Source organism: Brachycentrus maculatus, unplaced genomic scaffold, assembly GCF_059751285.1.
Source record: "Brachycentrus maculatus isolate JH-2025_06_01 unplaced genomic scaffold, ASM5975128v1 h1tg000728l, whole genome shotgun sequence".
Taxonomy (NCBI): Eukaryota; Metazoa; Arthropoda; class Insecta; order Trichoptera; family Brachycentridae; genus Brachycentrus; species Brachycentrus maculatus.
The window spans coordinates 160,675-178,997 of NW_028281459.1; the positions used below are offsets into that span (position 1 = coordinate 160,675).

The window sequence follows — 18,323 nt, forward strand, 5'->3', positions numbered from 1 at the left end:
CACAGCCCTATAGCAATACGGACCATAACCATACATCGTAGCACTTAATGATTTCCTGTCGAAGTTTCAGGTTAAGGTTATCATAAAATTTATATGTATAAATATTTATTTATTACACCCTCAAAAATTTCATATTATTATCACATACATTAAGATTCAAATACTTGCTTTAGATATATTTTTATTTGTACTAAATGAATTAGTTAAAATTATATTTTTTTAGACATAAATTTAATGTCATAGGGTTGCAATAAATCTTTTTATTTTTTTTAAAAACCAATACTTCAAATACTACTCTCCCCGTTAAAATTGTAATAGGGTAGGTACTCAAATTTTTAATGCTGGTGTAATTGTTGTTTTACCTGTTTTTTTAGGCGTTGTATTGGTAGACACGTATGAATTAATAAATTAGGGATGGCTAGTCGGTTTATTGTGATCACAGGTTTTTCTACTGACTCATTTAAGTGATTTTAGCGATTATTTTCATTCGGATAACGATTATTCAGTAGGATTATTTAACACTCTTATTTGATGTTGTTAGTGTACCAACCTTGCGAGTGTTTTTGCCTTGAATTTTCACTCATGAATTGCATGAAATTATAAAAACTTTCAACATGAAGAGTAAATCCACTCAGAAGTATGCATAGGCTATAAAACTTAAAAAGTTGAAGCCTGAATAGGGTCAGGATTAGCGGTGTTACATAAGCCGTAGCTAGATTTCAGAGTCACTTAGACGTTAGGTAATTTAAAAAAAAAAAGTGTACCAACTTTTTCAAAATAATACACTTTTTCAATAGCATTTGATTCAAAAACAACAAAAATACACACACATACATAATAGTAATCGTAAACAAATCTCTTTGCATGCATCTATAGTTTTGTTGTTGTTGTTGTTGAAAATAACAATATATTCATCAATGTGATATTTGAATCGAATAATAAATGATTGCTAACAATCATTGACGGAAAGATTGAACTAATAATTTTTTTAAATCATCGGATCATTCATTAATTTTTAAAACCGATTTCTTGACTTTTTTCAAAATCATTTGATCATTCGTTTATTTTTAAGACCGACTACTTGACTCATCACTTAAAGGCGTCGTCCTATTACAATGCTACTATCGCAAGTTCTCACGAATTTTACTTTATTTTACAGATCATGAATAAATGTCGTTATTGGCATCCGCGCGACTAATTAAGATATTTATTTGAGATCTTGAAAGCTGTCCCACCACATGCCCAGATCTGATACAGAAGCATTTAGGCTTCCTGACAGATCTGCTCTTGCAAAGCAATTTTTTTAAACTAAGCTGCGAAATTTATTGAAAATGTGAAACAACATAAAATTGTATCCCGATTTTACTGTGAATCTACATTTTAAAGCTTATTCGAGATCTCTTTGTTAAATCGCAGATTCATACGTGTAAAATTCGCGAGAACTTGCGATGGTCACGTAATCGCGTTGTATTGTATTACGACAACGCCGAACAAGTTGAGAGATCCGGGTCTTTTATTACGAACCAGTTCATTTACTTCTACTGTCATTTTTTCGAGTAAGAATGTATGCCCATCCCTAATCGTTTTTTCGAATCATTCGAATTTGAGGTTAAAATTTCATTCAGTTTTCTCAAGTTTTCCTCGACATTTTCTTCGCGATGTCTAATGTTGTGTATATAGGACGAAAAACCCTTTTTAAAGGAAAGTCTTTGTGGGAAATTGTCGGCAATTTGAAAGATTACGGCGTTGGCAGGATAGTTGTAAGATCAACTTTTGAAAGGTATCCTGAAAAGTCTTTTATGAAAATTTTAAAAGTTGAACCCCAACCGAATGAGGCAAGTACTATCGTTTTTCAATGTTTATATGGTTGTCTTTTTTTTAAACATTACTTCTTTTTGTTTACTCGCTTACTTCATAGTTACTTTGACAATTTGTATTTACTGGACCATGACTACATCATAACATTTTAAAATATTAAGTTACCTACTGTTATTTAAAATGTTGATTTTATTTCTTTTCTTACAAATAGATAGTTTTCGTAAGATTTGTTTTATGATGGATAATGTTATTGAATGTTTTTGGGCATTCGAACGGACATTATAACCTTAAAAATAAACATATATTTTGAATAAACCATTTTACATTAAAACACCTAAATTCAGAGTAAGCAAAATATGGTTACTGTTTCTTTCAAAAAGCATATTTCATTTTAAAGAAATAAAAATACTACTACCGTTCCCATGCCGCTCGCGTGACATGTCGCTCACTCCTTTCAACAAAGTCAAATATCAAAATTGATTTTTCAGGAGATCGTTTTTAAAGTAAAAAATATAATAAAATGTAATAAAAATAAATACCAAGCCACTTATTGAACTTTTTACTGTGCAACAGATCTTTTTAGGTAAAACCTGAACGTTATTTCTCCGTTTGAAAAATATTTATTATATTTTTAAAAAAATAATTAAACAATACCTTTTCTTTAAAATGCAAAAACAACGCTTTCTGCCCTGTAGCGGGTAAATATTAAGTTAAAAATATATCGCTTTTGCTGGGATATAGTACATTTTCTGGGCATTATGGGCCGAGAACATGCACCACTGAAAATTGACGATTTTCGATATATGATGTTGTTGAAAGGAGTGAGTGATGTGTTTAATACAGAGTGAAGCAGTGAATAATTTGTATTTTGTAATTTGTATATTTTTAAAATGAATTATGTCTTATAGGTTAACATTTCTTTTTATCATTTTTTGTTGAAATCGGAACTAGAAGAAAGCAACTGAATTTGTCTACTGACTAGAGAGATTCAATTTGAATTATCGTATCGAAAAATTGAATTAAGTAAAGACTTCTTCAACACGTCATTCTTAATTCAACAACAATACTTCTTAATCAAGTACTACTCAATTACTTGATTCAGTTTTTAATTAAATCGCCCATCACTGAATCAAGTATGATTCTTGTCTTCAAAACCTTTTGGATAATGTTTTTTACATCTTAAACTGTTTCTTAAATAAATAAATCATTCTCAATTAAATGGCAAACTTAGTTTTTGACCATCCCAGCAGTATTTTGAGTAAAATCTAAATATGTGTTTATTTGCGGTCTTATGTTGTACATAATTAAGCATTTCACATTTTTTTCTCTCTAGTGCGTTACAATTACTTTTCCGCAAAAAGTCATATGATAACCCAAATATATGATCGCATGGTTCGCTTCTTAAGATTCACATAATCCAATACTGAAAACATCGGGCTACGAGGTTGGCTGCACTGGGACCCTCTGATTTTAACCCATTAACCGAGCATGACTTATATATGCGTCATACGTAAACAGTATCGAGTATGGGTAGGACATATAGAAACATCCGGAAAAAAATTAACTTTTTTCTTTAGAATATTTTTTATTCGTTGTTCATGCATTCGTGGAAGCCTGGGTCTAACTGACATCAATAGTAAGGTAGAGGAAAGGCAATTGAGATGGTATAGCCACAGAGTACGTAGAAAACTTGAACATATTGTAAACCAGCCGATTGCCATGGATCTTCCTCGAAAGACATCTAGAGGAAGACCAAAAAATTCATGGTTGCTACACAAAGATAACATGATTCGAAGGCATGGCCTACGTGATGTAGTATATGACAGAAGGACCTACAACCTGAGGACGAGGAGAGCTGACCCCAACTGTCTGCAAAGATGATAAGTTAGGATGGACCTAGGAAGAAAAAGACATGTACAATTTAGAATGTAGCAATAATAACAGTGTATTTATGTGCTCGTAATTTCTGGGTGCATGGTCTTTTGATTGTGTAAGTTTTTGCGATGTACTCACTTTTGCTACATTCCCTTAATCTTGTGGTTATTATTTTCCAGGATCCACGCAAAGTAAGGATCTGGGTTCAAAAAACATTCAGAGGTAGAACTATTCCGGAAATTACAAAACTAGACAGCACGTCATATAAACCTGACTACAGATTGATACCCAAGAGTGAAGAAGAAAGCTATTGCAAAATTACAGCTGCCGTCCCAGAAAGAGTGGTTCCTTCTAAGATAGAATTCCCTCCATTACTCAAACAATTTGTTATAAGAGATTATGAAAAGAAAGGATTGAAGGTAAACTATGTTTCTTTACATTTTCACTTTTTTTTAAAACATTACTTACATAAGTCATATATGTATATAATATTCCGATGAGTTATTTTCATTTCTCATTTTGGGACAAAATTGGGGATTAAGTTTAACAAGACTGTAACACAAATAAGAAAGTTTAAAAACAACTAACCACAACTAACACAGTGCAAAATATAAAACAATAAATGGCTATAGTATTCAATTCAATTCAATTCAATTCAATTCAATTTATTCAATAATTAATATATACATTACAAACAAACATTTAAGGCGTATACATTAAAAAAACAAATTAAAAATTACACAAGAAGACTCTTGTTAAATGTGTAGAAGAATCTCGCTTCGGAAAACTCCTTCGGACACATGGAACAGATCAATATCCAATGTGATATTGTTCAACATAGCGGTAGCTCTTCCTACAGGCATAACCATCGGCAGGTTGGTCCTGTGTATAGGAATCTGAAACAATCTATGCCGACGCTGTCTTAGGTAACTATCGGGAACATACAGACCAAAGCTCTGGATAATTTCAGGATTATCGATCATACCGCGCAACAATCGATAAAAATGCGTAATCAAATACGCATTCCTTCTAGTCTCTAAACTATTGTAGCCAAGCATACCCTGGAGAAACTGGGTCGGGTAGAGCCAAGGATAATAGCCGTACTCTCTCATGTAGAGATCCCTCAAAAACTTCTTTTGGACTTTCTCTACCATAAGAGAGTACTTAAGCTCGTGTGGCCCCCAGATCATCGAGCCACTCTCGAGTCTACTTCGCACCAAGGAGTTATAAAGAGTTCTCAGCACGCGGGTATTTTCGAAAACCCTGGCAGTACGCAGAACAAATCCTAGCATTTTCAATGCATTATTACTGACTGCCTCTATATGATCGTGAAATGTCAGGGTGCTCACAAATCTAACGCCCAGATCCCTAACATTCGATGCTCGCATCAGATTTTGGTCGTAAAGTAGATATACATTTTAAAAAAAAAGTAAGGTTAGAAGCATAAGGCAAAAATGTAGTTATTCATTAACACAAATATCATTTAAGTATTTTGAAAAAGTGTTTTGATTTGTACATAGTCATTTGCCCTCCTAATGATATTCTGTACAGTAATTTAAAGGACATGATAATGGTGTACAAGCACTAGTGCACTACACGGAATTTTACCCTCCGGCAGTCCGTTTTTTTTTTAAATAAAAGGGACGACGACAGTTTAGCGTGATCGAAGTTACGCTCACCGTGATCACGCACCGATGAAGTACACCGATCCAAAGAAAGATGGCCAAAAGCACAAGCTAATCATCCGTTTTATCATACTAACCGGACTGCCGGACGGTAAAATTCGATGTAGTGCACAAGCGCCCCAAGTGTAAGATGTAGTTTAGCGAGATGGTTGTTTAGTAATTAAAACATGGAATGTTAATATTTTAATTCTATTTTACAGGCTCCCGAGAATCTCCACCTAAGGTTTGTGTATAAAACAAGTCCCAATAAAACATATAAGATTGACGAGAATTCATTGGATGTTCTGCCAGTGGGACTTGGAACAGATGTGTCCAAACACCTTTATAGTGAACAAAACACTCAATAATTGTTAAGCGTTTCAAATTATATCAACACTATGAATACTGTCTTTTTATATTACCATGCAATCTATTAGTTTTTATGATAGTAAAAATAAACTTGATTAAAAGTTATTTTGTTATTTTTTGTCTGATGTATACTGTAGAACGGGGCTATTTGAACTTTGATGTGTTACTTGAGCCCAGTACAAAAAAACTATTTTGATTGTGGTATCGATCGAAGTATCGTGACAATAAGTGTCACCTGCCAGGGAAACAATGAATCGTGTTGATACGTTCATTATTGTAGACCAAATACAGATTTAATTTTTTTTTGTACTGGGCTCAAGTAACACATCAAAGTTCAAGTAGCCTCATTCTATGTTACCTGATTTTTTTGAAGCTGAATTCGCCTGCATTCTGGAGACCTATATAATTTTTAGTTTATTACTTCCACTATTTTAGTATCAAATTATTTAACAAACGATATACATTTAGTAAAATAAAATAACAACAATATAGTTTTTTTCCGCATTTATTTTATGTGACCAGTGATCGGGTTTCGTCATTTCCGACATCAGGGTGGTTTTACGACATATCTTTGTTATATTAATAATCTTGGATGATTTATAAAGCGCCATTTTCATAAAATACTACCTCAAGCACGCTTATACAGATATGGATTATCAAAAGTAAATGAAAATGAGAGAAAAAAAATATTAAAAGAAAAACGTCGTCATCGGCTAAGTCTGAAAGGGGGAAAGTGGAGCCGCTGTATTATTGCACTATCTTCTCGGTTTTCTTGGGCTGGAGCATGGCCAAGATGTTGGGCAGGACGCCTCCCTGTGCAAATGGTAATACCGGAGAGCAGCTTGTCAAACTCCCATCATTGTGGATATTCAACTGCAGATGGCTGGGGGGTGATGCTGGTAGTTGTTATATTAAAATATAAAATGCAGTTCCACCGAGAAATGTCAATACAAAACTTAAATCGAATGAACAAATAGTCTAATATAATATTTTATTGTGAATTGTGCTTAGAATGAATCTTTTCTTTTTTTAACACTTTATTTTATTTTACAAAGTGACATCTATTGGTTTTTGAACAAACTAATATATAATTATTCTAATGAAGGTAGGAATTAGAAAAACCTTTTTCATACTGAGTTTAACCATGTTTTATCAGTTTTTAATAATTTTATGAATCAGTCTCATAAATTGTTATATTTAGTAAACTCTTACGTCTAATATTATCCATAGTCAACCTGAAAATAAATGCTTCATAACCTACAGTCATTAGTTATCTATGCTTGGATAAAGTGTGCAGTCAAATCGTTCCTTATACTGTAGAGTGAAACTTCAATTAACACTCGTAAGAGGTTTCCCCGATTTCTATATTAAGCAAAAATAGTGTCAAAATTTAAATCATTCATTAAATGAATAAGGTTAATGCACCAATCATTATAAATATGTATATATATATATATATATATATATATATATATATATATATATATATATATATATATATATATATATATATATATATATATATATATATATATATATATATATATATATATATATATATATATATATATATATATATATATATATATATATATATATATATATATATATATATATATATATATATATATATATATATATATATATATATATATATATATATATATATATATATATATATATATATATATATATATATATATATATATATATATATATATATATATATATATATATATATATATATATATATATATATATATATATATATATATATATATTTATATATATAATTTTTTTTTCAGAATATATGTAAGTACATACACTGGAGGTTTATTGTTTCAATACAATATCTTCCAAACATTCAAAAACATACAAGTGATACTTGTCGAGGTTTGTACCCTGTAATATAGGGTACAAACCCAAATTATGTATGGCCTATATAACTGTTTGCAGTGGCGTTCAGAGAGTTTTTAATCAGGATAGGCAGAATAGTTGGGTAAGGATAAGGTATAGTAGGCACTGGTCTTGTTTCTACATATATGGAACGCGTTTAATCCAGGGTAGGCACTGCTTTTCAGCCTATATATTCGTAGAATGCATAATTATCTGACTGTTATGATGAAATCTAAACAGCTTATCTATCAATTATTGGGGCTCGGATATGGCTGGAGTTACTTGGAATACTGTATTGGCAAATTCTTTTATTTATAGCTTGAGTTTGTTGGATTCCCGGCAGTCTAATTCAGGATGGTAACCAAAGAGGTCTGCAATACATAATCCTAGTATGTAGTGATTGCTTTCGTTAGTTTTGTTTTCTCCAATTTGTGAAATTTTCACTCAATAATTACTGTATGATACTATAATTATTAACATCCACATCATATAAATGTCTACAGTTTTGAGTCAAATTGTAGTTCATAAGTATCTATATTGTGGAAATTTTAATTAGTTCTTTGAAGTAATCATTACTTTGTTTATGTTACTTTGTTTTGAGTTTACTAAAGAGATACGTAATACAACTCTGTTTCAAGACTTATTCATCATCAAAGGCGATATTTTAATAAATACAAACATGAATTATTTAAAGAGTATAATGAAAAAAGGTTTCGTTTTAAAAGTTTTATTTTTATTTAACATTAACATGCGTAACGCATTTTACACTTAGTTTCAGATGAGCCGCTGAATGTCAACATATCTTATGTTTGTACTCAAACTTGACATTCTCTCAGTCATCCAAAAATGAAACAATAAAATATTTTAAGATAGGTACTAAATCATAAATATTTATCCTAAAATTAATCTTAAATTAATTTTAAATAGTAAAAGAATGATTGAATAAATACAAGTATTATTTTATCACTGATAATTTACTCTGAGATGGCGTATTTACAGTAAACCTTTCTGAATTCTAGTTTTTGATCAGACTAAGAATTTCGGTTTTTGTTTGTTATGAACATCACACTAGAGCAGAGTGGATATATTAATACCTTCCCGCTATCTGAGCGATCCAGTCCAGGTAATGTGAGACCTTTACATATACTCCAGGCACATTGACTTGACCACATCCTATTCCCCACGACACTACTCCCACTAACTGCCAAGTTCCTCCTCTCTCGCAGACCATGGGACCGCCTCCGTCACCCTTGCAAGCATCCTTGCCTTCTTCGCCTCCAGCACAGATAAATCCGGGGTTCAGTTGGTACTGGTAGCCTAACCTGGTCTGCCTGAGTTGAGCTTCGCATTGATGATGACCGATCACCGGGACGTCAACTTCTTTCAAAATATTCTGATACTTTCCAAAGTCTCCGAATGCGTCTTTTCCCCAGCCAGTGGTCCAGCATCTGGCACCAGTGTAGTCCGTAAACTTGTCAGGTAAACAAGCCGGACTGATGTGAGGATACTTGGTCCAGTCTACAGGGTGATCCATTTTGAGAATAGCCAGATCGTTATCGAGTGTTCCAGCATAATATTGAGGATGTACGTGGACCGAGATTATGTCTCTTTCAATGTATGGGAAGAATTCCACATCGTGATTGACATCCCATTCTCCGAGTCGTACTCTTAGATCGAAGCCAGTGTATCTAAATAAAAAAATCTTTGTTAACATATCTAAGTAATACTTTGACACAATATGCATTGCATTTTGATATAATTTTTATATTATGTGTTAAATACAGTCACAATAATTAATTACGTCCCAATCATCTCATTTCAAAACCTGATATTGAAACTTCTACCAACTAGGTTTGCCGGGTTATTAGTAGATTGTGCATCTTTGGTTCCTACTTGATACCTACTAAAAATCCAATTGAAAGTAAAAATATGTATGTACTTACGTTTTGACACAGTGAGCTGCTGTCACAATATGTAAATGATCAATCAGAGTTCCTCCGCATACGTAAACTGATTCCTTTGGATCCTTCTTTAAGATGGCTACTTGCCATGGGTATTCTCCAAATTCACTGTCTCCATCAACATAAACGGGGTTCTTTATACGTCCGTTGATTCCCTGGGAGTGCCGACTGCCACACTGTCCCCTGTTAGAGCCGCCGATGCCTTGAGGCCTGTTGGGCCGACGACAGCAAACATGGCGAGGCCCACATTGTTGTTGCTGCGCTTGTCCAAAGTAAGCTTGGCGCTGAAATATTTTTATTTCATCAACACGCTGTAAAGCTTTTATCGGTGCGACATAATATTTTTTGGTATAAAGACAAATCAAAATAAATATTAGTCTGAAGGTAATAACAGATATAATGGGAAATGGATATATGTATTATGCAATCTTTTTGAAAGATTTACTTGTAGACAGCCAAAGTTGTTTAGTTCAGGCAGGTAGATCATGCTTATGGATATTAAATATAAAATGAAATATGGTGTATAAATGTGTATAATTTGTACTTTGCCTAATGAATGGATGTAATATTAATGATCCTCAGATCCATACAATTTACCTTAATGGCTTTAGTTCTCTGTTCGATATCATCATTATTGGGAACCTTTTCTTCCTCAGACTTGGACAACTCACGCCTACGGCGATTAGAAGGGAATTTGACATTTCGACCACCTGCGGCGTGGCCAGGAGTTTGTTGGGGGATATTTTGTGTTCTACTGTAGGAGTTGTAGTTTTGAGCGTAAGTGTTTGGTGTGTTTTGGGTATTTACATTATTTTCAGATGTTGAACGGCCATAAAAGTCACTACCATAATTACTATACACGTTAAGGTCATCAGCGTCATTCGCATATGGACCGGTTACATCTTGGTCGTCATTATCATCATACTCGGCGTTTCTGAAGCCTTCTGAATATGGATAGCCTCCGGGTCCAGACCCGAAATACGGAGGATGCGAGGGGCTATGTAGGAAGGGTGGAGAGTCGTGGTGGTCGTGGTAGTGGGGTGGGGGACCGTGGTGATAGTGGGACGGGGGGCCGTGGTGGGGTGGAGGGGGTCGGGAAGCCCCGTAGTGGTAGTGGGAGTGGTGGACCGTGGGGTAACCGCCGCCCTGACCGCCGTAACCGCCGCCATAGCCTCCTCCGAAGAGTAAATGCTTCTTTTGCTCAAACAGAGAACCTATTTTGTGAATGATGTTTTTATTGGGCGTGACGTGCAAATTTACTAACGGCTTGACGACTTTTTCTCCGTAATCATTTTTGGTGACTTGTACCGATACCAATGGGTCCACCGAGACCAATCCCAAATTCAGCCCACCGCCCCCGATGGAGGATCCGTAAGGATTGATGACAGGATTGTGACTGAAAGGGTTGAGAGGATAACCGCCGTAGCCGGAGTTGGGCAGTCCGAATGATACTCCAAAGGTAGGCTGGACCTTTTGACCAAAAATGCCTCGGTTACCGTCGTCGTCAGAGCCGTGTTGGCGCTGAAGAAATTTCCAATCATCAGTGATAATAATAAATGTTATAAAGTATAATTCACATATTTCAATTATATGGTATGTTGTTATACCCAAAACTGTTATTTTTATGTTATCACATTTAAATTTAACACTTTAGTAACCATAAAATTATTTTGTGACTGTTTCCACGAATGCATTATTTTTTTAGTAACAATCTCATTAAATTCAATATATCTTTGCAGTTACGTGTATTATCTCAATGTATTTTTGTTGGTTTTTGAGGCAAAGCGTGTTTAAGTGAATGAAATTAGTACAAAGGAAATATGGTTAATAAATCATAAAATATATTATTTGAGAAAATAAAGAAAGAGTAAAATTTTGTTTTACGCCTATTAAGAAGGAAACATTATGTTTTTATTATAGTATGATGGCGAGATGATTTTATTTAATTTTTTTATTAAAGACCCATTCCCAAAAAATAAATATTATTTTAGTAGTGACGAATTTTAGTAAAAAAGGGAGGATTATATTATATTTTAAATTAATAAACTTCTTACCGGTTCAATTGCTTTATTAGCAGATTCACTGGCCTTGTCATTCGTTTCCCTTTTTGATATTTTCTTGGTTTCAACTTTAGCTTCTTCAGTAATATTACTGTCTGCCATTTTAGCAACTCGGACAATTGTCATTGTACCATTTCCATCAGTTATAACAACCTTTTCCTCTGGCAAAGCTTCAATATTTGATCCCAGATTTCTTGGGTCAATCGGCAAAAACAGATCGTCTTTACGACCTATTACGTCTTGAGTGGGACACTGGTCGAATGGGACACATACACAATCGTAGTTTTCTGCCCTCCCTGATTCCTGTCCCTTGTATTTATCACCGGTGTATCCGAACTGACTGCTGTATTGATTTGTTCCACCGTAATAAGATGATCCACCGCCGAGCAAATTATTGTTTACGGGTGACGTGTTTAACTCTTTTTTGTAAAATTGATTCGAGTTTCCGTATGACCCCACTGTTGTTCCGAACGAGCTGAGTCCGGAGGAAGGCGCGTAACCGGAACCTGATGCATAGCCTAAATTGTAAACACCATTGAGGTTTTGTCCCTGTCCTGAAGTAGTGCCCTTATAACCAGAATTTGAGAAAGATCCTTGCTGGTTTTCGTAAACAGGTTTAACGGAGCCATAGAGACCTCCCGGACTCCCGAATCCGGAATTGACAGGATTGAATCCGCCACCATTAACAGAATTCAACCCAGATAATCCAGATGTTGACTGGTAACCACCGGAATGTGAGCTTGATATTCCTGAACTGTGGATTTGTGACTCGGAAGTAATTGGGACTGGATTATTTACAATGATTGTAGGTTTTTTCTCACTTCCCTCACCATGATGGTAATGATGGTGAATATGAACAGCTTGTCCGTCACTTTTAGTATTTGCCAAGAAGGTTCCGCTTTCTTTGATACTTTTATGAGGCTTTTCAAATTCGTAAGGAGTTTCTACTTCGATTGGTCCATCATAAATAGGTCCCAATGGTTTAGAGAAATAAGTTGGACCAGATGGTCCGTCAAAGGAGCTGGAGAAACTATTGTGTGAGCCGGACGCAAAGCTCCCTTGTTGAGAGGAAAATTGACCTTGAGATCCAAAGCTACCTGGTGGTCCGCCATACTTCGATGGAGGTCCATATCCCGGCCTTGGTGGTCCACCATATCCTACTTTCCTTGGAGGTCCTAGCGGGGGTCCTTGGGGAGGTCTTATTCCATTCAAATTGGGCTTCGGGGGTCCATAAGCTCTCGGTGGCCCTCTAACTGGGATAGATGCGATTGGGCGACCAATGGGTTGAATATCAACAGGCTGGGCATAAATAAGATCTTCCGGAGAAACGTAAGACTTTTTCGGGTCATATGATTCACCTTCGCACTGAAAATAAAATAATATTAGAACAATCAGTGTCCGATAGCATAAAGCGAGAATTACCTAAGTGATTTGGGAGAGTGCTGAATTTAAATTATAGCAAAGCATTTACCTGCATTAAACCAAGGCTGCAGAGACGATCTTTAATTATGTTTCTTGCTTGACTATCGTCACCTGACTCAAGAGCCTGTTTGACGTTGGGATCTTTGTAAACATCATCAAATCCTTCTAAATTCCTCCCTTGCCTGCTAGAAGCGAGAATATTATCGATAAAGTCGTCAACGTCTGTGGAGTTAGCACTAGTTTCAACTGCTGCCTGTTGCCCATAGTACGATGTTTCATCCGCAATGTAATCTTCGAGGGGTTGAGCTTCTTGACTAGATGTGATATCTGGTTGACTGCCCCAAGTCCACCCGCTCTGTTCGTCTTCGGCATATACTGATGCTAGCGCTAAAGCTAGACAAACTATACCTATTATCGATGATATGTTAGCCTGAAAAGAAACAAATTAAAATGAATCAGAAATGCAATTTACCGTTCAACATTATGGGGCAGCATTTTCAAACAATAATAGTAAAAGTGATTTTGCTGATGGAAATTCGCGTACAGTAACAGAGCACTTACAGTGCGCTTTATTACGAGCTCGATATGCTGTAACCGGTTTCTTGTTCCATACAAGTCACAATCAAGTACCGTGTTTGAATATTAAGCGGTGAATTGTATCATTGCCGCTATTATATCACACCCACGATTCGTTTTTGTCCTTATTCTTTACACTTTACGCAGTTTTCATAATGGTCTTATTTACGAAACGCCGAATAAAATTAATACCAATTTAAAATATTTCGCAATGGCAGCGAAGGAGACAATAATAAAATTATTTATTAGTCACCCATCTGATGCCTTTTGGATGCTGTGTCATTTCGCGACTCGCGTGGGAAGAAAGAAATTTCACTTTCTGATGAATATGGCGAAGACTGCTTGCACAACGATATTTCGCGAATTATTTAGGCATGAAGAGAAAACATTTTTTACGAGATGCTGCTTTGGGAAGGCTAACCAAATTGTATTTACCTTCACACGTATCAAACTTACTAGAATTTTGGACTTGCATTTCGAAATTTAGACGAATAGTTTTTATTTTATGATGGTTTGTGTGTGTGTTTTTCTTTTAAATTAATGTTTTAAAAAAACATTCGACAAATATACTGTACCTACCAACTAATAATCTGCTCGAATTTTTGTGATCGTCTGCTGATTAAACCATTCTAATTTTGGTGAGAAATCCACAAAATGATTTCACTGCCAGATCTTGATCTTGAATTTCTATTTGGAGCTGATTTGAACAATGAAGGAGTTTATTATTTCTCACAAGCTGTAATTTACGAATACATATTCACTTTCTTGTTCCCATACAGATTTCTCCAATTTCTGTATTGTTCCGCAAAAATTAACGCAAAATTATACCTATTGTATTTGACGAAGTGTAGATAATTTCCACTTTAATTTGATATGAAAACGTGCCTTTATTTTAGGGAAAAAAGGATGAATGTCAAGTTTATAATAATTTATATTTTAATTTTATCCTCTTCTCCTCTTTTCTAATTGATTAAATATTATCATGCGGTGAAAACATTATTTATCAAATTGAACCCCATATTTCAAATGTCTATGCAAAGCATCCCAACTACTCAACGAAGGTGTAATAAATAATGATTCTTAAAGTATTGAGAATACTAAGTAAACGTCTTATGAAACACTCGTTTGAAAATAATTAGGAAATTTTTGTTTTAAAACGAATGCAGGATCTTTGATTTTTCCGCAGTCAATATTTCGCAAAATGTCGAAACATTGCGTTGGTAAATTTTACCAAACCATACTTGTAAATATTGCTTAAAATATGGAGAATGGCCTTATTTAAATACACAATGATTTTGTTTAAATAAAATTGATGCCAATATTACTAAAAAAATTTAATTTCACAAAGAAACGTTCATTATTTTTTTTAGATCTTAGAGGACCATAATTTAAAATATTTTAAGTAATTTTTACATAATAATAATAATAATAATAAACCCTTATCCGCACCCCAATGGTGCATTGGGCACTGCGTCATATAAACGCAGTGTTATCTTGATCGTTTACGCATGAAGGAAAGGTGATCAGCCCTCCGCTCTAGGTACCAGTCCAGGGTAATATTGAATAAATATAACAGTGAAAAAATCACTTATACTTATTTTACCCCCCTTGGGAATCGAACCCGGGACCTACAGAACGGTAGCAGAGCGTGCTGACCATTACACTACTGAGGCGGACGAACTTTTTACATTGTTATTATTATTTATTCGTTAGTGAAGATTGTACTACGATTTGTATTATAATGTACATTTATAATTACAATATTGAAACGATTCTTTCTTTGGCCTGATCTCATACGAAATGTTCAAAGAATACGACCCACAGTATGACCATGCAGTGCATTTTCACAAAGAGATTAATCCGACAGATGCAACCGTTTCTCCATAAGAAGTGAAAGTATTGCCGTGACTTTGGGCTTCATCTGTCCGAGGCCAGAATGCCGTATTCCTAGCATACTGGCCATGCAAATTCGTGCCTTATCAACTATCTACACGATGCTCAATTCAGCTTAGCATCCGAGAAGATTATGATTTGTTTATGCGGGTGACTTCACACACCGGTCAAATATTGTTGGTTTCCGCGTCACGGTTTATTACGTCTACGCAGAAAGCATACAGCCAATCGAAAGTATTGCACATTATTAATAATAATTAGATAAATTTCCATTCATATTACGATTTTATAAGTTATTTAAAAAATAAACACTGTGAGTTTATTTAATGAGTTTATTTCATTACACATGACTAGTTTCGAAAACTACAACATAAACAAAAGAAGTAAAAATAATCATCACGTCATTCCACAAAGTTAATGTCGAATGCATAACAATATTTTTAAAGTTCTCTATGATGATAATTACGTAAAATACACATCATATTTTAAAAAAACTCATCTTTATTTAACTTTTAATGAGTACAAAATTTGAGTGTGTCCAAATACTTCACAAATCTGGATTATCTTCACCTAGGAGTTATTTATTACATTTTTAACATCTCAATATAATGAAGAACAATATGGATATCTGGATGTTTACAGGGTTTACGACTTGTCATAGGCTGTCACGAGATTGATCAATATATCTAGGAGTTCCAAAAAATTAAGTAGTGTGGTTGTCAATCTTAGGTAGAATTTAGGAATGTTGCACGTGGGTAAAGTGATCACGTAATCAGTCTATGACAGGTCATAAGCCCTATAAATATCCAGACTTCCATATTCTTCTTCACCTATGTTGAGATGTCAAACAAATATATTTACTTACATGTAGAATCTATCAAATTTATTTATGTATCTTTTTGAGCCATTTAAAATTTACAAATATTGTTAATAATACCATACATATTATTGTCTGGTTTAATATCCCAAATAAAAGTTTTTTCTCCTGCAATACGCACTTTTTAAAATTAACTATTTGATTTATTTTAACTGAAAAAGAACTTTTGATTATCAATCAGTTTACAGATTTGTCATTTTTATTATCATATTCATTATTCGACAAAAATAATTATTTTATTTTGCTCAATAAAAAGCTTCTTTTCATCTCACCAATAGATGTCTCTAGTGAAGTTCTAGTGATTCAAGAACAATGTTTCAAAATTGGTTGATATATATAGAACTTTCAAGAATTTGAGTAGTGTGGTTGTCAATAATGGGTAGAATTGGTGAATGTTACACGTGTGTAAAGTGATCACTTAAACCAGCTTATGACGGTCGTCAGCCCCATAAATGCCCAGACTTCCATATTCTTCTTCATCTTTGATGAGATGTCAAAAAATAATATTTTATTTCGTTTCAAATGTTGTTTTCAAAAATTGTACAGCAAAACCAATTTTGTTAAGTATAATAAAACCAATTGTGATTGAGAAAAAAATACTGCTTATTTGAGAGTGAAAACCGAGATAAAAAGTTGTTCTAGACTTTGAACTTCACTTTCGTTTTCACTTGTTTTTCTTGGTGGGAGTCGCTTTTGGTAAACAAAAGCGGTCGTGTGTGACAAGTTCAAATACTCGGTGATCATTAAAATACTATTTTACATTTCTATGCAGGTAATTTTTATTCATTACATACGGAATGGAGTTTGCCCACTCCCATCATTTTTAGTAATTTTATTGTATTTATAAAGCTTTAAAAACTGAAACAATATTAATGTGTTTTCGATAATACAACTTTTTGGTTGTAAAATAATGGAAAATTGAATTTTAATTTAAATAAATTGTAGGTGTTATTTTAGGTTAGTTTATTATTTATAATTATTGGGTTTTACATTTAGAGACAACTTTTTTGAGTTTATCAATGTGAAAACGACTAGTTTCAATATAAGAAAACGACTAGTTTTCTCGTAACATATGTAGTTCTCGAAACTAGTCGTGTTTAGATTAAAAAAAAGATATATTTTATTTTGATTTAAATCTTATTGTTATTCTAGTTGGTGCCAAATCGATATATAATATTTTTTATTAGAGTTTTTTTAATAAAATTAATAAAACTATTTTTATTGAGAGTTAAAGATGTAATTTAAAAAAATAACGATCTACTTGGATAATGATTGCAAAAGTAAAGATTTAATTTAATTTTACACTAGCGAATGAAATTCACAGAGAAGTCCATTTTTATTACAAGCATTAAATGCCCCATAAAATAAGAGATCTACTTTACTTATTATCTTAATAATTAAGAATAAATATCATAAAGACCTGAGAGTTTTATTTAGTATTTTTTTTTCAAAAACGTGTTAGTTATCTAAAATCTCAAAGGACAAACCATATTTGCGTAGTGAGCCTTCAAGGAAGGCTGATGTATCCTCACTGCTAAGTCCAATAAAAGAGCACTGTTCCTCACAATCTTCTCCCCGCAGCCAAAGCTCGACTGGGTACCACTCGCCCCCCACAAACGCTTTATACAATCCGAGATTCGAACTTCCCACCACCAGATCGCTGGCAACAACACCCTACCACTGGACAACGGAAAGTCTGTACTGTCTCACTTCACTCTTGCCACTCTTTTCACTTTCCTCTGTGATGCTGTCGTATCGAATGATGGCCGAATCGAGATACGCGCAGTTTTATATGTTACCTCGAGGATGCGGAGTTTTCAGGTTTCGCAACGTTACCTGGTACAGGGGAACTCATTCTAGGGAGCTTTGCGTGGGAGAGGGGATGCCATTCATTCATGATGTGAATATGATG

At 34.0% G+C, this 18,323-nt stretch overlaps 2 protein-coding genes across 2 annotated transcripts; one reads left to right on the forward strand and one right to left on the reverse strand.

Moving 5' to 3' along the window:
* Positions 1–1,569: 1,569 nt before the first annotated feature.
* mRpS34 (mitochondrial ribosomal protein S34) lies at positions 1,570–5,831 on the forward strand. The gene is made up of 3 exons (XM_088274863.1): positions 1,570–1,835; positions 3,873–4,112; positions 5,579–5,831. The coding sequence occupies exons 1-3, from the start codon at positions 1,659–1,661 to the stop codon at positions 5,723–5,725; spliced, it is 564 nt and encodes a 187-aa protein (XP_088130989.1). The 5' UTR covers positions 1,570–1,658; the 3' UTR covers positions 5,726–5,831.
* Positions 5,832–8,333: 2,502 nt separating this feature from the next.
* Positions 8,334–18,175, reverse strand: LOC148300385 (uncharacterized). The gene is made up of 6 exons (XM_088274853.1): positions 17,899–18,175; positions 13,115–13,495; positions 11,638–13,008; positions 10,181–11,104; positions 9,566–9,867; positions 8,334–9,310 (listed from the first exon to the last, which is right to left on the reverse strand). Exons 1-6 carry the CDS (start codon positions 17,899–17,901, stop codon positions 8,710–8,712), a joined length of 3,582 nt encoding a protein of 1,193 aa, XP_088130979.1. The 5' UTR covers positions 17,902–18,175; the 3' UTR covers positions 8,334–8,709.
* Positions 18,176–18,323: the final 148 nt, after the last annotated feature.